The following is a 19,405-nucleotide window of genomic DNA, read 5'->3' on the forward strand; positions in this document are numbered from 1 at the left end:
GGACTACAGTATAATCATTAGAAGCACTGAACACCTACGAATGAAGAAAGCCGAAATCCTTATTTGTGACTTCTTAGTGTGATGATGACCACTGGATCATGCAGAAATTTTAAAACATGTCTAAAAATATACATTGATATTCGAAATACTTTTAAAAGGAATTTTTATGTGTAATACGTTACTTTCAAAAGCATGTGATAAAATGTTTGTTTTTAGTTTATTTAATTTATTGTCAACTATTTTTTTCTTCTAAACCTAAAAAATGCCTTTTATTTTAGAGTTTTCTTTTTCAAATTTACAAGATGATGTGTTGCCAGACTTTAAAAATAAGAAAGTTGGCCTGCACTTTTCTAAGGGACAGTACTCGGAGAAAAAAAAGAAAGCATCATAATTTAAATCTATAATATGTTAGCTTAAGCCTGAAATAGAGAACAATGAATCCCAGTATCTAAAACACATTATTACTATTCTATGGGATGTTCTGTGTTTTTGTGTTTTTTGTTTTTGTTTTTAATGCAGGAAAGTGCTGATGTTTTGGTATATTAATGTAGAAAATTCTATTTATTTTGGCTTTATACTCTTCTGTACTTTATTTCAAAAAGGATCCGGGGGTTGTGGGCGTATATTAGCATGTGTTCCTCGTGAGAGTCTTCTTTTAACTTCCACATCTGAAATGAATAATCATCCTTCCTTTAATAGCAACAGTTGTATGTGAGCTCCAATGAAGGGATTTCCCAAGTCTCTCTGCATCGCTGCCATATCTACGGCACAGCCTGCGCTGACTGCTGCCTGGCGAGGGACCCTTACTGTGCCTGGGATGGCCACTCTTGCTCGAGGTTCTATCCAACTGGGAAGCGGTGAGTACTAAATATTCAGCTAAAAATCAAAATTGATGTCACCAGGCAATATGGAAATGTTGCACATCACTGGAATTATTTTCATAGTGGCTATTTTAATATACCACTGAAAGTAGGAGCTTTGTTTATCACCATGTATAGTTTTGGAATGAAGAAAATGCCTATGCTTTAAAACTTAAAATTTTCAAGGATGTGTTAATCGCAACTACAGTACTTTGGAAAGATTCCTGTCCCACTTAAAGTCTCCTCTGCAACGTTCTCCCCACCCCATCCCCAACCATCAAATATTTATAGCAGCATTTAGGTTATTTCCCCAAATTAACTAATTGATGCCTTTTGTTTGTTTGTTTGTTTTACATGTTCTTGGCATATCCTTAGATCCTACTTTCTTGAAGGTTCCCTGGGCTGCGTATCTTGTTGGCAAACACCTGTCCTAGTCCAGGCTATAGGACTGTTGCTCTAGGATTGGCATCCCAATTTAATCTCAAACTTTGAGATCATGCTTTGCCTCTCAGTGGGATGAATGCGTGATTACTGGTCATGTGAAGAGAGGAAAAACAGTTTGAAGCAGGTTGCCTGTTATACTAGCAGAGATTTAAGGGGAATAGTCTGCTCCAAATTTATAAATGAGTCCCAAAGGGAAAATTGACTGTAGAACAAAGAATATGCAGAATTCAGGATCAGCCAAGGTCACGGCTATTTTCAGTCATGATGGATGACAAGGACTAACACCTATTAATTAGGATCAATGAGGACGAAGCAAATGAGACCATTTGTGAGCACCAAAAAACCTTTCAAGTAAACCATTGGACTGATAGCATTTTATAGGTCTTTTATTTTATGTCACAGATACAGGTTTTAGAATCTTGGCAGATTAAAACCTTAGTGCTTTTGCATATCAAGATCATTCTGATCCTTTTATTCATTAGTTCAAGGAATATTTACTAAGAGGCGGGTATTTTCCAGGAAATGTTCTAGGAGCTAAGCATATAGCAGTGAAAAGTAACAATGACAAGACAAAACTCCATGCCTTTGAGGAGAATAAATTCTAGAGGAGGAAGACAGATGATACACAGATAAATAAGGAAAACCTTTAGTATTTCAACTAATATTAAGGGTTGTGAATTTTAAAAAGGCATAGGGAGGAGATAGGTCATGTGGGAAGCAGGATGTGGTAATGTTAAATGTTTAAGGAGGCCTGACTAAAGATGTGATGTTCAAACCGGGACTTAAATGAGGAAGTGTCATCTGCGGGCATAGCACTCCTGGGAGAGGGACCAGCAACCCTTCTTTGGATAGTCCAAAGAATAGTATAAATGCTAACGAAGCTATCCTGGAATTGGGAAAAGAAAGGGTAGGAAAAACAAGATCAGAAGATCAGATCATGTAGGACTTTGTAAGTCTTTAAGAGGCTTTAATTTAGAGGAAGATGAATAACGAGGCATTTTAAGCACCTGAGTGATATCATTTGACTTTTGATTTGAAAAGCCATCACTTTGGTTGGATTTGACTGAGAGTATAGATCTGTGATAGAGAGGAGCTTGAGTTTGGGGTAGAGGAGGCAAAAGTTTCAAGATGAGTTGGGAAGCTATTACAACGATAAAGCTGAGAAATAATGATGGCTTGCACTGGATCATGGAGGTGGGGTGGTGAGAAACGGTATGCTTCTGGATAGAGCTTGCAGAATCTGCTGCGGGACTGGATGTGGGGTATTAGAGAAATAGAGGAGTTAAAGACAATCCAAGGTCTTGGAACTGAGCACTTGAAAATATGTAGGTACCATTTCATAAAAAAATGAGAAGACTGTGGAAGGAGCAGAATTGAGGGGAGATCCATGAGTTAAGTTAATGGTGCTTATTACCTAGTCAAGTGGGGATGCTGAGCAGCTGTTGAAATATAAATCCAGAGTACTGGGGGGTAGCCTGCCTAAATAATTTGAGTCTTCTTTATTAAAGGCATGAGATGGAAAAAGAACTTCTTTTAAACCAGGAGACTTGAACATCTGTGTCCAAAGACCTTAGGTTGTCTCATGCCGTTTTAGGCTTTAACTAGGAGGTCCATGGCCGCCTTTGATTCCACATGAGAATTTCTTGACTTCACTCCTCTGACATCATCTGTCTTTGTAATGGGCTGGGGGTCTGAACCCAGGCACACAGAGAGAAGGAAGTTAATTCCAAATGTGATCAAACAAAAAATGAGTTTTGTGGCCACTTTTATTCTTTTGCAACCAAATTTGTCTTTCACTCCCATGAGAGATAGCATCAATATTTAAAAATCATTACCACAACTGTTTGTAAGGTGATAACTTCTTCTGGTAAAAAGCTCTAAAAAATTGGTACGCAACCACTTGGAATACAATCTCCAACTGAGTAACCAGATTTAGCACTGAACGAAGCTGAAGCACTACACTTTCCAAGAAACAACTCTGTTCTGGAGACCAAAAAGTGAATCTTACCATAGTTCTTTGGGTATTCTTGCTTCCTATATATATACAGGGATTGGAGATCAGTACTTCTTCCCAGCAAAACTGTCGGACCTTAGCGTTGACCAGCCAGCATCTTTATTTAATAAAAAATATTTTTCAAGCAAAGTTCTGTACCACATGTAGACTGTAATTGCATTTTTGAGATTTTCTACATTTTAGAAGTTACTGCTGAAATGTGAATTTTCCTGTGTATTCTCTCACATATTATAATCCCAGTTATCATTTTAAGATGTGTGTTTAAATATACATGCTCTATTGTCATCCTAATACCACAAATCATGACCTTACCATCTCTTTCTTAATAAACAAACAACTGAAACTATCTTGCAAATCTCTAGTGTTTCAATATCATGCCTGATATTAAATCATGCATCATGAATTGAGAAGCAAAGCTCTAGCTGTTTGATTATCTCTAGAAGTGTCTTAATTCTATCATAAATAGAAAATACAATGCTATTTACAAGATCTCTTGGCTTATGCATGTTCTTCCTTGGCTAACATATTGGAGGTTTTGCTAAAAATATCTATGTTATTTAAATTCTTCAAATCATTTCCAAACTTAATTATGTATATGCTTCTAATGAATATAATATAATGAATATATAGTAAATATAGTGCATATATTTCATATATTTAGATTGAATGTTTCCATGTTTGCTGAATGAATTAACCTTCTCCTAAATTCCCATATGCAGTATTTATTTCCTTTAGAGAGTAAATGATAATGATAATTATTATTTGGAATATTTTTCACATTTTAATAGTGTTTACTTACCTGATTTTATTCTAATCACACCTTCTATATAAATAAACACAAAGATCATTAGACAATTTCTTAGGAATGAAAAGTGAAAACATACATTTTGTTATGGGAACAGAGAAACATGATCATACTTGGAAATCAATCGGAGTCTGTTTTTTTGACAGAAGAGAGTTATGAAATACCATTGGCTCAGTAGTTTCTCTTTTTTAAAGCCATTTGTTCATAGTAAACAATACACCTTATTTTTTTTGTGTTCACAATCTGGGATCCTAAGTATTTGTGCATTTGTTTTAATTTAGTCTCTAAAGTTATTCTTATGGATTCAGACATGTGTGGTTGGAAACTTTAATACAAGACAATTACTTCAATCTTCAGGTAAATATCTGTTTTCTATATGAGAAGAAAATGATTTCATTGTTTATCCAAAGGAATAGACTATAATGTAGGAAACTTTGGCTCCTCGAGCCAAACCCCAAATCCTAAATGCAATATAATATTACTCTGCTTATCAGCATGCTTTGGGGATACTATATGAATACCTCAAAGGGAAAAATATGCATACAAAGGCTCAGATGGCTGCTTTGCTGATCTCATCATTTAAGCCAAGCCATAATAACTTTCTCTATATTTGGATGTTTGGAGGCTATGTAATAATATAAATTCAGATTGTCCAACTTAAAGGTTTGTATACATGAGTGAACCATTACATACATAGTGCTAATTCACAGGGCAATAAATTTAACCTTTGGGAGTGATATTGCATGTCCAGGAGGCCTAAATAAGCAGTTCAGCTGTAAGGACTCTCACGTGGCGCCCACATAATGTATATGCTCAAGTTGGTTTGTAGTAAATGATGCTGTGACTTCAAAATATAGCAAATGCAATGCAGTAAAAACTCGATATAAGAACTATTCTGGATTATAGTGTTAATTACATTTCCTGAAAGAAGTGTGACTAATGCGTCCACTATTTTTTATATGTGTGCAGCTGTGTAGACATATATAATTAAATAAGGTTCATATGACTTTTTAGAAAAGGAATATTTAAATGGACCATAATTTTATACACCTGTATATTTCCATACATGGATGTATATATTCCATTATATACATAAAGTATTAACTATTTGCTCTTAAGTTGAAATTAATTTTTCCCATTAAGAATGACTTTGAGGTTAATTTTGATTTGTGAGTTTAATAGCCATGGTGTGATTGTAATATTTTCTGTTCTTCTTGTTGAATATTTTAATTTATTTTGAAGAGTAAAAATATTAAGAGACTTAGCAAATAACCCAATTCAGTAATGTATTTATCCATGTTTACTTTTCAGCATTGACAGTAAACATTCAATTTAGCCCCCAAATTTAAAGAATATTGCCTTCCTTCTCTCTTAGAGCAATTTTATATCTATGCTGCATTAAGAAGATTTCAGCTGTTCTATTTTGATTTGTCATACTATGTAATACAATTGAAACCAAAATACTTAGTGAATCTAAAATTCAGGAAATTAAATGAATATGCAAATAATGTAAAATTATTTCTTAAATAATTAATGTAAGTGATTACAGTGTTACAAAGCATTTAACTAAATTTTGAACTACTTAAGCTAGTAATGATAACAATTAAATGCACTAAGTGAATTTTGTTTGCCACCTGGTTAAACTTAAAACGTCTACTTAAAATTATACCTATGAGACCTCCCAGAGAACCTCTTTTGTTCCTCAGATGTGGTCTCTCTAAGCCAACTCTGCAGGTGAATTCACTGCACTCACCCCCACATGGGAAATGACTCCCAGGGAGTGTAAATTTCCTGGCAACATGGGACAGAACTCCTCAAATGCAGTGTCATGGGCTTGAGAAAGCCTTCTTGACCAAAAGGGGGAAAAGAGAAATGAGACAAAATAAAGTTTCAGTGGCTGAGAGATTTCAAACAGAGCTGAAAGGTTATCCTGGAAGTTATTCTTATGCATTATATAGAAATCCCTTTTTAGTTTATGGTGTATTGGAGTAGCTGGAGGAAATACCTGAAACTATTCAGCTGTGATCCAGTAGCCTTGATTCTTGGAGACAATTGTATAACAAAAAAGCTATTTTGTTATACAATTGTGTAAACCTTCTGTCTGGAGCTCCTTTTATCCAGGGTATGGACAGATGAGTACAAAAAAAAAAGGATAATATAAATAAATATGGGGGGGTAGGGTAAAGGGTAGAAAATTGGAAGATAGAAATACTGCTTGCTGGGAGGGAGGGATAAAGGGTATGGGATATATGAGTTTTTCCTTTTACATTTCTTTTTCTGGCGTGATGCAAATGTTCTAAAAATGGTCATGGTGATGAATACAAAACTATATGATGGTATTGTGAGCCATTGATTATACACCACATATGGACTATATGTGTCTATAGATTTCTCAGTAAAAATACTTTTAAAATCCCTGGAAAATATTTGGAGGACAAATAGGGAAATTTTAATATAGAAAGTATAGTCCCTGATATTATGGAATCAGTATTAAGACCTTTAGTGTGATCATGATATTGTTCTTATATAGGGAAATGACTTATTCTTAGGATAAGTTTTATTCTATAATAATGTATCTCAGAAGATACACAATAGACTTTTTAAAAATGAGATATAATCATGCCTGAAACATATTTTCTGACAGCTTTGATATATGTGTGTAAATATAGTATATACATGATATGTAGTTTTGTGCAAGAAGGAAAGAAAAAAATGTGGTAAAATAACAATTGGTGAATGTAGGCATACAATTATTCATTCTACTCATATATCAACTTCCCTGTATCCTTGAATTTTCTCAAAATATGAAGTTGGAGGAACTGCTTATTCTAGTACATGAATAATTTAGCTCAACTTTATATTAAGCTTTCACATTCTATACATTTATACATTCACATCTATACATCTCTGATTTCAAAAAATTTTAATATATTTGGAAAATGTTTAAGAAGTGTTGTATCTTATAAGATACATGTTTATTTAAGAAAAATTTTCAGAAGAAGGAAAATGCTAAGGAATTTGTCATTTGGGAAGTTATAATTTTAGAAACTTTTAAATTAACTCAAAAATAAAAACTAAAAATTTATGGAATCTAGCATTTTCCCAGGACACTCTATCACAACTGGTATGTAGGAAGGAACTGAATTTATTCAGATTGAAAACACAGGATTAGTACCCATCCTATCACTGAAACATTGAATGAGAAATGTCAAATAATAGCCAAGTCAGATAATCAGTCTTCATTACTTTAATTTTTGAAAGCTTATTCAATTAAAAAGTTGTAAAATAAAAACCAATCTTTGACTGGTGGTGTCATTAGCTATGTTAATTCTAAATCACTTTTATGTAATCCTGCAATTATAGGAGGAGCCGACGACAAGATGTGAGACACGGAAATCCATTGACTCAGTGCAGAGGATTTAATCTAAAAGGTATTAAAAGTTAACAATGGTCACACTTGATAAAAAGAGCGGAAATGTATCATTTCCTATTTCAATAAGAGAAACCACATTAGATCCAACTCTGTCATTTAAAGGAATATTCAATTTAAAAATACCTGATATTCTTGTATATGATTAAAAAGTGAACTTTCATTTGCATGTGTACTGAGAATTGTGAGAAGAAAGTGTCTGGGAGCATAGATACCTGGGTATATTCGTTGGTAGGTCTTCCACACAGGCAGTTAGCAATTATAGACTTCCTTAGCTTCTGTGGTCACTTTATTTATATTGAGAGAATGCTTCTACTTTATTTATATTGAGAGAATGCTTTTGTTGTTTACTCTTGTAGAAGGGTAAAAATGGTTTTACAATTATAGCTCCTGACAACTCTACTTTGCATCTATCAACTGGTCTAATCCTGTCCTTCCTGACGTGGAGATGCTATTTTATTATACTTTCCTCACCCAGTCCCCACCCCATCTCACCAACCTCAGGTCTCTCCTGGCAGACCTTCCTTCTGGCTCACCATGATGCTACACAAATTCAGAAACTCCTATTTCTAGTCTTTTCATACGTGGGCTTTTCTTTAGTAAAGAAAAATGTTCTCATTTCTAACTATGTCTAAGGAACAAATTAAGACAGGTTTTGCTTAATTGCTCCAAATTTATAATCGAGGGACTAAATCCAGGTTACCATTTTGGGTTTACTGATTGTTTTGCAAATGAGCTTCATCTTCCATTAACAGTGCTAATAGTCACAGTGATAAGAAAATGTAGTAGAAGTACTAGCAAATGAGTATCGATGCAATTCTGTAAAAACTTGAGTTGAATTTTTTAATGGATTATTTCATTTAATGTCAAGAAACCATACTAAAGTAGAGTCTGTTATTATGCCAGTTTTATAATTGAGGATTCTGTCCATGCTATTGTAAATTCTAAGCTACCACATAATTATTCTAAATGTTTTATCTAATTTAATACTTTCTCTGAGGAATTTGTGTGAAAAATATAATCTGTGTTCTAGAGGCTCAGAACATGGATTATAAAACAAAGCTCAGAGAGATCAAGTTTCTTGCCTGAGGTCACACAGCCAGTTGTGGTGAAGTCAAGATTCTACCCTAGGAACCGCTGATTTTGAAAACTATGTTCGCAACCATTGCATCCCACTGCAGCCACATCTTGCTTTCTGCCTTTTCCTAATACTTCTGAATTTCATCTGTACTACACTGGGTTGGAGATTTAGGGGTGGGTAAACCTAAGTTCAAATATTAACCTGGCACTTACTAGCTTTTGAATTGGGTTAAGTTATTTAAATATTCTGAGCCTCTGTTTTCTCATCTGTTAATGTTACTAGAAAATGATATTAATGTTAAGGGGAAATATTACTTAACTTGCAAGGATGCTGTAACAATTAAATGTTCAAAGGGATATTAAATATAATCCTTGCCTGTAGTAATTCTTGAATAAACATAATTTCCCTTATGTCTTTCTTCATTCTTGTTAGATTAAGCAAGGCAGGTAAACATTGTAATCGTTTACCTGTTAATTGATTATATCTGCCATTTGCTGGCTGCCATAATTGATCCCAGTTGTACTGAGAAATAAACATTCATCTGAAGAATGTGCTCTAAATTCCCTTTCTCTCTCTCTCTTTCTCTCTCGTCCTCCCCCCCCTTTCTCTCTCTTTTTGATTTTGCTTTTCAGCATATAGAAATGCAGCTGAAATTGTTCAGTATGGAGTAAAAAATAACACCACTTTCCTTGAGTGCAGCCCCAAGTCTCCGCAGGCATCTATCAAGTGGTTGTTACAGAAAGACAAAGACAGGCGGAAAGAGGTGAGGAGCGCAGCGCAGCAGTGATCCACCAGGGCTTTGAAGAGAACATTAAATCACTGCTGGTCATTGGGGTTCAGATCAAACGAGAAAGGAAAGGCCTATGACCATCTTTTGTGTCAAAGACATGGTGCCTCCATCTTTAAAATCATTTGTCCTTAGACAAATTGTCATTATACCTTAGAGGATCCCAAGGTATAATGGATTAATTAGAAACCCTCTCTCTCTGCTCACACCTGTAACATATTATTGGGACAAGAGCTTAGTCTCTAAAAGCTTGTGTAAAAAATGCAAGATTTGTGCAAATCTAGAAGCCAAGTTCTCACACAACAGCACCTTTGTGTGACTCACGAGGTAAAAGAGGCTTAGAAGAAAAAGTTGTTTTCTTCAGCAAGAATTTAGATTAAACCATAACCTTTACGGCAAAGAGCATTTTTCTTCAGTGTTGTAATATATTTCCATTGTTCTATTATTTATAACTTGAGTTTCAGTTAGGTAACGTATGGAATCACTATTTATGGGCCATTGCCTTTATTTAGTGATATGGAAAGAAAAGACCTAGGTTTTCAAATAATAGGACAGGGATGCTAACCTTTGATTAGAAAGAGCTATTTTAAAAGAAAAACATGGCATGGGGTGATATACTGTAAATAATGAATTCCATAATATTGATGTTGTATTGTCCTGAAAAATGAAGAAAAAATATCATAAGGCCTGCCTCCAGAGTAGTCTAAAATGTTGTCCCATTAGCACTGCAACATAAAGCCTGATGAACAGAAAGGAAAATAGAACCTTTTACATTTGTGTGTATTCTATTGTGGACAATTTTGTGGCTACATGCTAAGTTCACTAAGGCTACGTAGAATGGATACATTCTTAAGCTATAGAACACAGATTCTGCATCAAAGCTACTGAAATAAATGTTGGCTCCATATGAGGAAATACTTTCTTTCAGTGCGGCCTGTCCAAAGATGTCATGAGTTGTTCAGCTTGTGGGCCCCCAGTCATAACAGGATTCAACTAGACAGGCCTATGACATTTGCATAAGTGATGCCATTATCTGGAGGAAAGATAAGATAGGTGGGCTTCAAGGTCCTTTTTTGGTCCAGAATTCTATAATTCTAAAAAAAAAAAAACTTTGAACAAATTATTATTTCTTTGGGCTCTATATTCTTTTATAAAAGTCTGCCATTACAAAGAAGTCTTTAGGGTGGGCCACGGTGGCTCAGGGGCAGAATTTTCGCCTGCCATGCCGGAGACCCAGGTTCGATTCCCAGTGCCTGCCCATGTTAAAGAAAAAAATAAGGCTTTAAAAATTTCTCCAGTCTAGTTAGTTTAAAATAGACGTGGATTATAAAAATACTTGTCTTACAAACAACTTCAGGCAGAAGCCATAATTATATGACAATGATTGTCATGCGAGGTGGAATTCTGAGGCCAGGGCAGTGGTATAGAATACATGGCAGGAGCAGTCCTTTGGAGGAGAAAGTCTGTCTTTATGTATGTGAATTAGGCATCTAAACCTGAAATAGAGATTACGTAACAAGGGTAAAAGAATTTTTTTCTTATTCAGTAGAAAATTCAATAGAATAAATGAATGTAATTATGGCAAAATTTGAAGTCAATATATAAGGCTTGAATACATACAACAGAAATTAATAATGGAATTACAAATGAAATACTTTATGGCTTTAGTCTCTCTTGTGATACTCCTAATTTTCTCTTTCAGAATGATCAAGAATGTGTAGGCAGAAACGTTGCTATCTTGAGTTTATCTCCAACTTCAAAAACAATACATTGATTTTATATTATGATAAATTAACTCTAACACAGTTATTAAAATCAGTTTTGTTCAAGTTTAAGCAGAACACAATTCCTTTTACTCAATGTTATTAAATAACTATTAATATTTTATTGATTTTCTCCTGATTTGTCCTTTGTAGCATAAACAAACATATGCTTACTTCTCATATTGCTGATGAGTGCGTTTTTTCCTATTTTCTTTTTGCTAGAGAAGTTGCAGATTACAGGCAGTCATGCATAAAATACAAGATTCCCATATTCTGCCTTATTGTTAACAACCTTCCATTGGTGTTGGCCATTTGTTACAATTTTCTGTGGAAGCACATTTTCTTAATTGTACTATCCATTACCAGAACTTTTCCATAATTCAAAAAAAAACTCTATGTATTTTAATTCTTAATTCCTTAATCTCCTCCCCACCCCATCCCCTTGTACCTGTATTTGAGATTCCGACTCTGAGTTTTCTTATTCTGGTTATTTCATATCAGTAAGATCATACAATCATTGTCCTTTCCTGTCTGGAGTATTTCAGTCAACATGTCTTCAAGATTCATCCATGTGGTTTAAATAGTTGATAATTAACATCATAAGTGAAAGCTAGATGACTTCTTCTATTTCAATACTTATTCCCACTTACCAGAGCATAAGGAGTATAAAGCTATTTACTTGTTATATATCTCTCAAATATTTTCAATGCTTTAACAAGTATAGGTGTAGATATGGATATAAATATAGTTTTGTTTTATTACACAAATAACTAATGTAATTTTCTCTCTCTTTCACACAGGCACACACACACATACACACATACACAAATATTTCCACAGCAGTACTTGTAGAATTATTTTAATTTTCTCACCTACGTAGTATTCCATTATATGGATGTACCATACATTGTTAAGCAATTTACTAGTTAAAGATTGTTTCCATGATACGCTCATGTTAAAAACATCATGTAAACAATTTCTGGCTACTTTGGAGAGTTTATCTTCTAGATAATTTCTAATCAGTGAAATTGTGACATCAAAAATTACATGTTATTGGGAAATTATGAAAATGACCTACAAAATCTTCTTAAACTTTTGCACAAATAGGTAAGATTTTCTTTCTTTCATTTCTGAATATATTGTGACATTATCTAAATTACTTTGAGAGATATTTTAATTTAAAAAATTTAATAGACTATACTCTATCTCAGTCTTTAAATTCTCTTAGCTAGTCTCTCTTTTTCATTTTTCACTTCTTCAGTCTCTCTTTCAAACACTTTATTACCCTTCCTGTGCCCTTGTGTGTGAGCTACATTTTTCTCTCAGACATTCCATCTTTTCTTTGGATTACACTAGTAATAAAAGGTCTATTTATGCAGGTCTTTACTATTTAGAAAGAAATTTAACATTCATTACCTTCTTTTAGTTTTGTTAAAATTTTTCTTTCCTCGGTGAAAGAGGATCCCAAGGTATAATTTCAAGGAACTTCTTAGCACTTGGCTTTTTTATCTGCTCATCGGCAATAGGATGGCTTGAGCAGAGAGGAATATGGATTTAAAGCATTTAGCTAATGTTCATCAAATGATATTTTTCCAGTGTAAACCTGTAAAGTAATTAAATATTAACCATAAATTTTATTACCTTTCCTGGGAAACTAAGACCACTTATAAGAACACTGGACAAGACAATGATATTCCAGCTTATTTTTAGTCATTTTTTGGTGTAGGAAAATTAGAACATGCCCTTGATAATGTTCAAAACTCTGCCTCTGTTCATAGAATTTTAATTTATAGAGAGACAATGCTTTGAACATTATCAAGGGCCTTTTACATCATTCATTCATTAAATGAGGTTAAAATTCAACCCTTTAATTGTATTTTCTCTGTTTTTAGCAAATAAGTGAGTATTTTATAAAAATAATAAAAAAGGAAAAAGTTCCAGGATGTAATGAATATTTTGCATTATCTATGAATTTCATTTATATATACTGGCTGTGATTCAGATTCCAAAAGCAACCAAAACTGTGTGCTTGTCCATATGTAGAGAAGCTGTGTCTATCAGAAGGGCATGCATTTTAAGCTGATTTTGCCAGTATGAATGAGTTTCATCCTGTCTTTAATTGATTCAGTAGCCAAGGAACAAGATCGCCCAGATGTAAAAAGGCAATGGGCCTGACTAAAAATCCGTGTCTATGAGAAAGAAGCTAATTATACTTAGCACACAGCAGAGTAGGGTTTTCAGGATGTCGGTGTCTCTCTCTCCTAGGTCAAGCTGAATGAACGAATCATTGCCACGGCGCAGGGACTCCTGATCCGCTCTGTCCAGCACTCTGACCAAGGACTCTATCACTGCATTGCAACAGAAAATGCCTTCAAACAAACCATAGCCAAGATCAACTTCAAAGTTTTAGACTCAGAAATGGTTGCTGTTGTGACGGATAAATGGTCCCCATGGACTTGGGCTAGCTCTGTGAGGGCTCTGCCCTTCCACCCGAAGGATATCATAGGGGCCTTCAGCCACTCAGAAATGCAGATGATTAATCAATACTGCAAAGACACACGGCAGCAAAATCAACAGGGAGAAGAATCCCAAAAGATGAGAGGGGACTATGGCAAGTTAAAAGCTCTCATCAATAGCCGGAAAAGTAGAAACAGGAGGAATCAGTTTCCAGAATGATAATATTTTCCTAGGTGGGGCTTAATCCTCCAGTAAAAAAAATGGCCTGACATCAATGATCAAAGTCTAAGCAAAGAATCTTGTGGTTTACCCATGGGAAATTCCTAAGAAATGTGGTTACTTACTCCTAAAGTGAATTTTAGGTGAACTGATGAGCATGCATTTTCTTGTATGATATTGACTAGCACTAGACATGTCATGGTCTTCATGGTGCATATAAATATTTAAGTTAACCAGATTTTATTTATGTCTTTTTATTTACTTTTACTCAAAATCAGTATGGTGGCTACAAAACTAGAATGGTCACCTCTCTTAGTTGGACGAGGGGAGACCATAGCTTTGTGGTCTTTCTCCCCTTTCTTAGGGGTTTGACTTTTTAATTGCCATTGATTTTTTTATATGAAAGCAAATGCCACACTCACAACTTTCACATAGTAAGAGTTGTATAAATGCAAGTAGCAGAGCAGCTGTCAAAAGAAATGTAGAATAGGTGAAAGAAAGGGAAGAAGGCATTGGAAGTTGTGTAAACACATGATTGATTCATAAAAGGACAATGAGTTCATACGCTTCTAGTTGAAATATGTTGCTGTTTATTTTTTTAAAGATTGTAATAATTTTCAGTTGCCGATATCTTTCACTGATCATTGTTTCCTTGTTTCCGGAAGATAAAATTACCTGCACCATAAAGATCTCTGATAAGAGTTTTATCACTGAAGCATTTACACTTTATCCTTATGTTACTATTTTCCAAACAGAGGCACTTTCTTTTTTTGGAAGTTATTTAATTTAATCTAGACTCAGAGAATATAATCTTATACTGTTTAATTGATTACTATTTTTGACCTGATTTTCTAGTCTTTCTGGCAAATTAAACCTATTAAAAGAAAAGTTTTGAAGTATCAGTCTATGGCCATACGGCTCTGAACGCGCCCGATCTCATCTGAAGTATCAAACTTCTATACGAGAGTGAATCCATCATAAAAGGAAAAAAGAAAAGACTAGCAAAGGACATATAACTTCATTAAGAGAAATTCATAATAAATGTGGTTACTTTTCAACTTCAATAATTAAGTATGTGACTAGTATATATATAGATAAATACAAACGTGAAAAGTTTTATGATGAATACAATCAAATCTTCTGATTGAATGTTTGTAAAATTTTTATTAGAATAAATTAAATGCTGAGTTTTTTTTACTCCAAATAAAAATCAAATGGAATATATATGGCAAAAAGCTCTTTTACTCCTATTCTCATATTTCTTTTAAGAATAAAGCTTTGGCCTTTTCATTTAAATTACTTTTAAGACACTCTCATGTTTCCAGGTGAAAACAGAAATTGAATCACATTCCTAATCAAAATCACATATAAAATTTTATTTGTAGTCAACAATCCGTGAAGAAAGTAATCAAGTTAGCTGTATCATCTTTTTAAGCACTGCAATTTAAGTCTTCAAGGATTAAAATCAATATTAAAATGAATGTAATCATTGCTCAGATTCTAAGAATATGAGTTATGATTTAAGTGGTGATAAATTATGGCATTTTAAGAGGAGGCCTCAAGGTGACAAAAATAGCGGTTAAAATACAGAATATAACACCAATGTGTCTGGCTCTAAAATAATGTCTATAGCAGCTTATTATACAAATACTTAGAAGTTGTAATTAAACGTCTTTTTCTCCTTTTCTACATGTACATATAGAAATGCATGTCACTGTAGAGCCAAAACCATTTTCTGTGTTATGGCCAATCTATCCAATGTACAGAGTTGAAAGTAAAAAAATTATTTTAAGAGTCAGAGTATAGGGTAAACTACACAGATCCCCTTGCTTCACGTAAACCCAAACTTACAGACAATAAGGGTGTTTAGTTTTATAATATTATTTGTGCTATTTAATACATTCTATTTTGAGCACTAGTAAATTGTATATACTTTTATTACATTTCTTTGAAAATATAGACATTCTTCTGGAGCGTTAACTACCAAATGTAAAGAAAATATTCTGTCTCTAAAACTTGGTTAATGTATACTGAATGTGGGTGGTTGATTGTTTTTTTGTGTGTGTAGTTTGACAATTTGGTGACTTAATGTTTCTCATTTGTACTGTACATAAAATTTCCTAGAAATGCACTTTTTTTCAAAGTGTTGGTGTGTGAATAGGTTTTAGCATGATGAAACTGTCATTACAGTGAATGTTCACTCTGTGTAAGAAAACAAACTAAATGTAGTTAGCAGATTAATATTTAATTGATTATTGAAGATTTCATTTGCCTGGAAAAATAAAACATGTTGATTTCCCCACAGATGTCTTTAACTGTTCCTTTAAATGTAGAATTACATTTAGGGTTTGAATCTAGGATTCAAAGATTTCTTATCATCTTTTTCACTTAATTTATCCATTTAAAGTAATGAATATAGATAGTTCAAAATTTGAAATTTCCAGAAAAGTACCCACAGACAACTCTCCTTTTACCATTATCTCCCATTAATCCAAGTACTGTCTCAGATGCATCCGATATTATCGTTTTTTGTATGCTTTGAAGAGATTTTCTACTTGTGTAGACAGATACATGTTTGTTTTCCTCCTAGCATTGTTCATGCACTCATATCTGTTGACAGGTATTCAGAGTATTTTGCATCTAAATTGGGAAAGAAGTGCAGTTTTGTAATGTTTGGGCTTAGGAAGCCAAGCTCACTTTCTCACCTTGGGAAAATTTAAATTTCTTTCTGCCTTAGTTCTGTACACAAGTGCATACCATTAACATAATAAAACAGAACATATCATATAGTATTATCCTCTCATAATTATTAAATAAATGCCTTAGTAGAAAGGGACTTCTTGTTGAACAGAAAGGAATCTTAGTTGTGTTCTACGTCTGGTTAAATGTCAATGATCCAGGTTGGGAAAACTTCAATAAGCGCACCAGCAGACACCCTACCAAGTACACTAAGGCTTTATAAAAGTAAGGAGAAAGAAGTCATATGTGAAGTTAACTCAGAATTCTGGTGATATATTTGAACGACAGAACTACTGAAGCTTTTTTTTTTCTTATCTCTGGGCCTTTAATCTCTAGTAACATGAGTAGAGAAAAACAAAAACAAGAAGTTGTCTCAACAGTTTTCCAACCTAATCTATACTACTTCCTAATTGCCGCCATTATTTCTCAGTATCCCCCAGTGTAATATTTCAACTTAGCCTTAGTTTTTAAGACTGAATCATCTTAAATGTATTTCTGATGTTTTATGTCTCCTACATATGTGAAAATTTTCAAGAAAAACATGTCAGTTTCCTGTATCTCTTCTGCTTAGCTGATGTCAAGACATTGCAAACTTAGTTTTGCAGACTGTGAAGGAGCTAAAGCCTAGATGGGAAAATAAGCAGACTAAGTAGAAAAAATAAATTATTTTACCAGAAATTTTGAGAATTTCATTGAATTCTATGTATAATGACAAAACTGTGGAAGACTGGTGTGGAATACTACCTTTATTTCCTGGAATTGTTTTACTTAGGAGCTTATCCCACCATCTTTTTATCCAACATTTTTTTATACAAGAATAGAGCCCTTTATGTAAAGTCAAATCCAAGAGCAGAAATTCTATGTATGTGTCAATCAGTGAACTTCATTGCCAAAAATATTTTTTCTCCCTAAGGTGCCAATGTATATATTTCAACTTTTAAGCTTTCATCCAATATTACCTTCATAGTGCACAGCTATTGAGAGTTGGAAAAACATGCTCCAGGATGAGAAACATGCCATCTTCATTCCAGTGTCTCTAATTTCCCTCTATCCACCTAATAAAATAATAATTTCCAGAGAGTTTGAATTGTGTATTTCTCAGGACTATGATGTCATACTTAAGTGTACATACATAAAGTACTTTTAAAGGGTGACATTAAAACAAGCGCTTTGGAACTGTTTATTCTATTTAAGAACCCCTCTCCATCCCAAGAGCAAAGGCAATCTGAATTCTGTTGCTTTTGTGCTTTTTCGTGGGTTTTTTGTGTGTTTTTTTCCTCTGGATTATTTATATTAAAAAATGTCAACCGAAGGATAGTAGGAGATCACAAACTTCATGATTTCAGCAAAGCAAAATGGACTTACTATGGAATTAATATGAAAATAAAAGTCATTGTTTCTCGGGATATTTTTCAATGTACATAGGACCCTTTGACTCATGAGGCAGTATAGACAGATGAAAGAAAGCAATTTCCTACTTTTTTTACATTTTCAGAATCAGTTATTTCCATAATTACATGTAGGAAAAAGAAATTTTATGCTTTATGGTTCTTCATTTGCTTTTGTGGTAAAATTATAACCATCTTCTCTTCTCCACTGTATCACGGCTTATCAAAGCTGGAAGTTGGACGGGTAAAGTATCTTCTCCTGTGTTGCTGTGATGGGCAATTGTAAGTCGTGGTGTTTTGTGAAAGTCATCTTGACTCATGACTAGGAAAAGCAGGCTCATAAAAACCAAGAACGGAGGAGGTGGTACCTAACCCACACCAGCCTGGGACATTCACTGGAGTTCTTCTGAGGTTTTTAAGTGTTCATATGTATACGGGTGTACCCACAAATTATGTGCAAGCAAAATCACAAACAGACTATATTAGATTTATTTATTATTCCAAAATGACTCTCGATTTCTGCTTTGAGTTCCCATTCCAGCTTCTCCACTTATTAGATATAGAACCTGGGAACTTTATTTATTCTCTCAATGAATTATTGCTGTTTTCTCTAAAATTGGAGTTACGATAATCTCTCTCACATGTAGCCATTGTGAGAGTTAAGTAAATTGATACAGATGGACTTTTATGGTGCCTGGCATGCAGCAAAAGTTCAACAAGTGTGTGCTAATATCATTCCATTAGGTATTTGAGCATTGATGCCTCTTTTGCCTGGATTGCATCTGAATAGTTAAATTGGTATTTAATGTTGTTTTTCTATATTGACAACTGTGATGAAATCAGTGTTCTATTTGACCTTTGCCATCAGTTCCCAAGTGTCCTCTAAGTTGTCCCTTGTACTGTTGTAAGGTACCTTCGGGGAAGGTGAGATTTCTATCACTCCCAAACAGATTTACTTCCATGGGGATTTTTCTGCTATTCCTGCACCATTCTGGAAAACCCCCAAAAAATCCCACCACCCAAAGCCCCACTAGGAGATGTGTTCCTCTGTGGGGGTGGAGGTGGGGGCTAGATGGGTGTTGGTCCCCTCTAGGATCTTGCACTTTCCCAGGACACCAACCTGAAAGAGAGAGCCTACAATTCCTGTGTTTGCCACCACATAGACCCCCACTTACCTTACAGAGCTGTGGTCTCTGATGCAAGGATGATACATCAAATGCTCCCAAACAGCTTGACCAGTGGATTGTAAACGTTGTCACTCACATTCCCCTAACAGATTTTTACAAAGCTGTGAAGCTCTTCACCCATTTTTAAATTAACATCTAAATTTTTTATTCTGAGTTTAAGTCATTTCAAATGATATAATTTCTATTGCAATATGAATTTTGACATCTAAAAAAAAATATCACTTTTTTAAT

The 19,405-nt window shown here is 34.2% G+C and overlaps 1 protein-coding gene across 1 annotated transcript in view; it reads left to right on the plus strand.

The window, feature by feature from the left end:
* The window catches only part of SEMA3C (semaphorin 3C), a 177,798-nt gene extending 161,636 nt beyond the window's left edge, over nucleotides 1-16,162 (plus strand). Inside the window, 4 exon segments of the mRNA XM_077152163.1 lie at nucleotides 700-857; nucleotides 7,487-7,554; nucleotides 9,267-9,397; nucleotides 13,450-16,162. Coding sequence (XP_077008278.1) covers nucleotides 700-857; nucleotides 7,487-7,554; nucleotides 9,267-9,397; nucleotides 13,450-13,860 — 768 coding nt within the window. The 3' untranslated portion in view covers nucleotides 13,861-16,162.
* The last annotated feature ends 3,243 nt before the right edge of the window (nucleotides 16,163-19,405 follow it).

The sequence above is a fragment of the Tamandua tetradactyla genome, chromosome 1 (assembly GCF_023851605.1).
Source record: "Tamandua tetradactyla isolate mTamTet1 chromosome 1, mTamTet1.pri, whole genome shotgun sequence".
Lineage (NCBI taxonomy): Eukaryota > Metazoa > Chordata > Mammalia > Pilosa > Myrmecophagidae > Tamandua > Tamandua tetradactyla.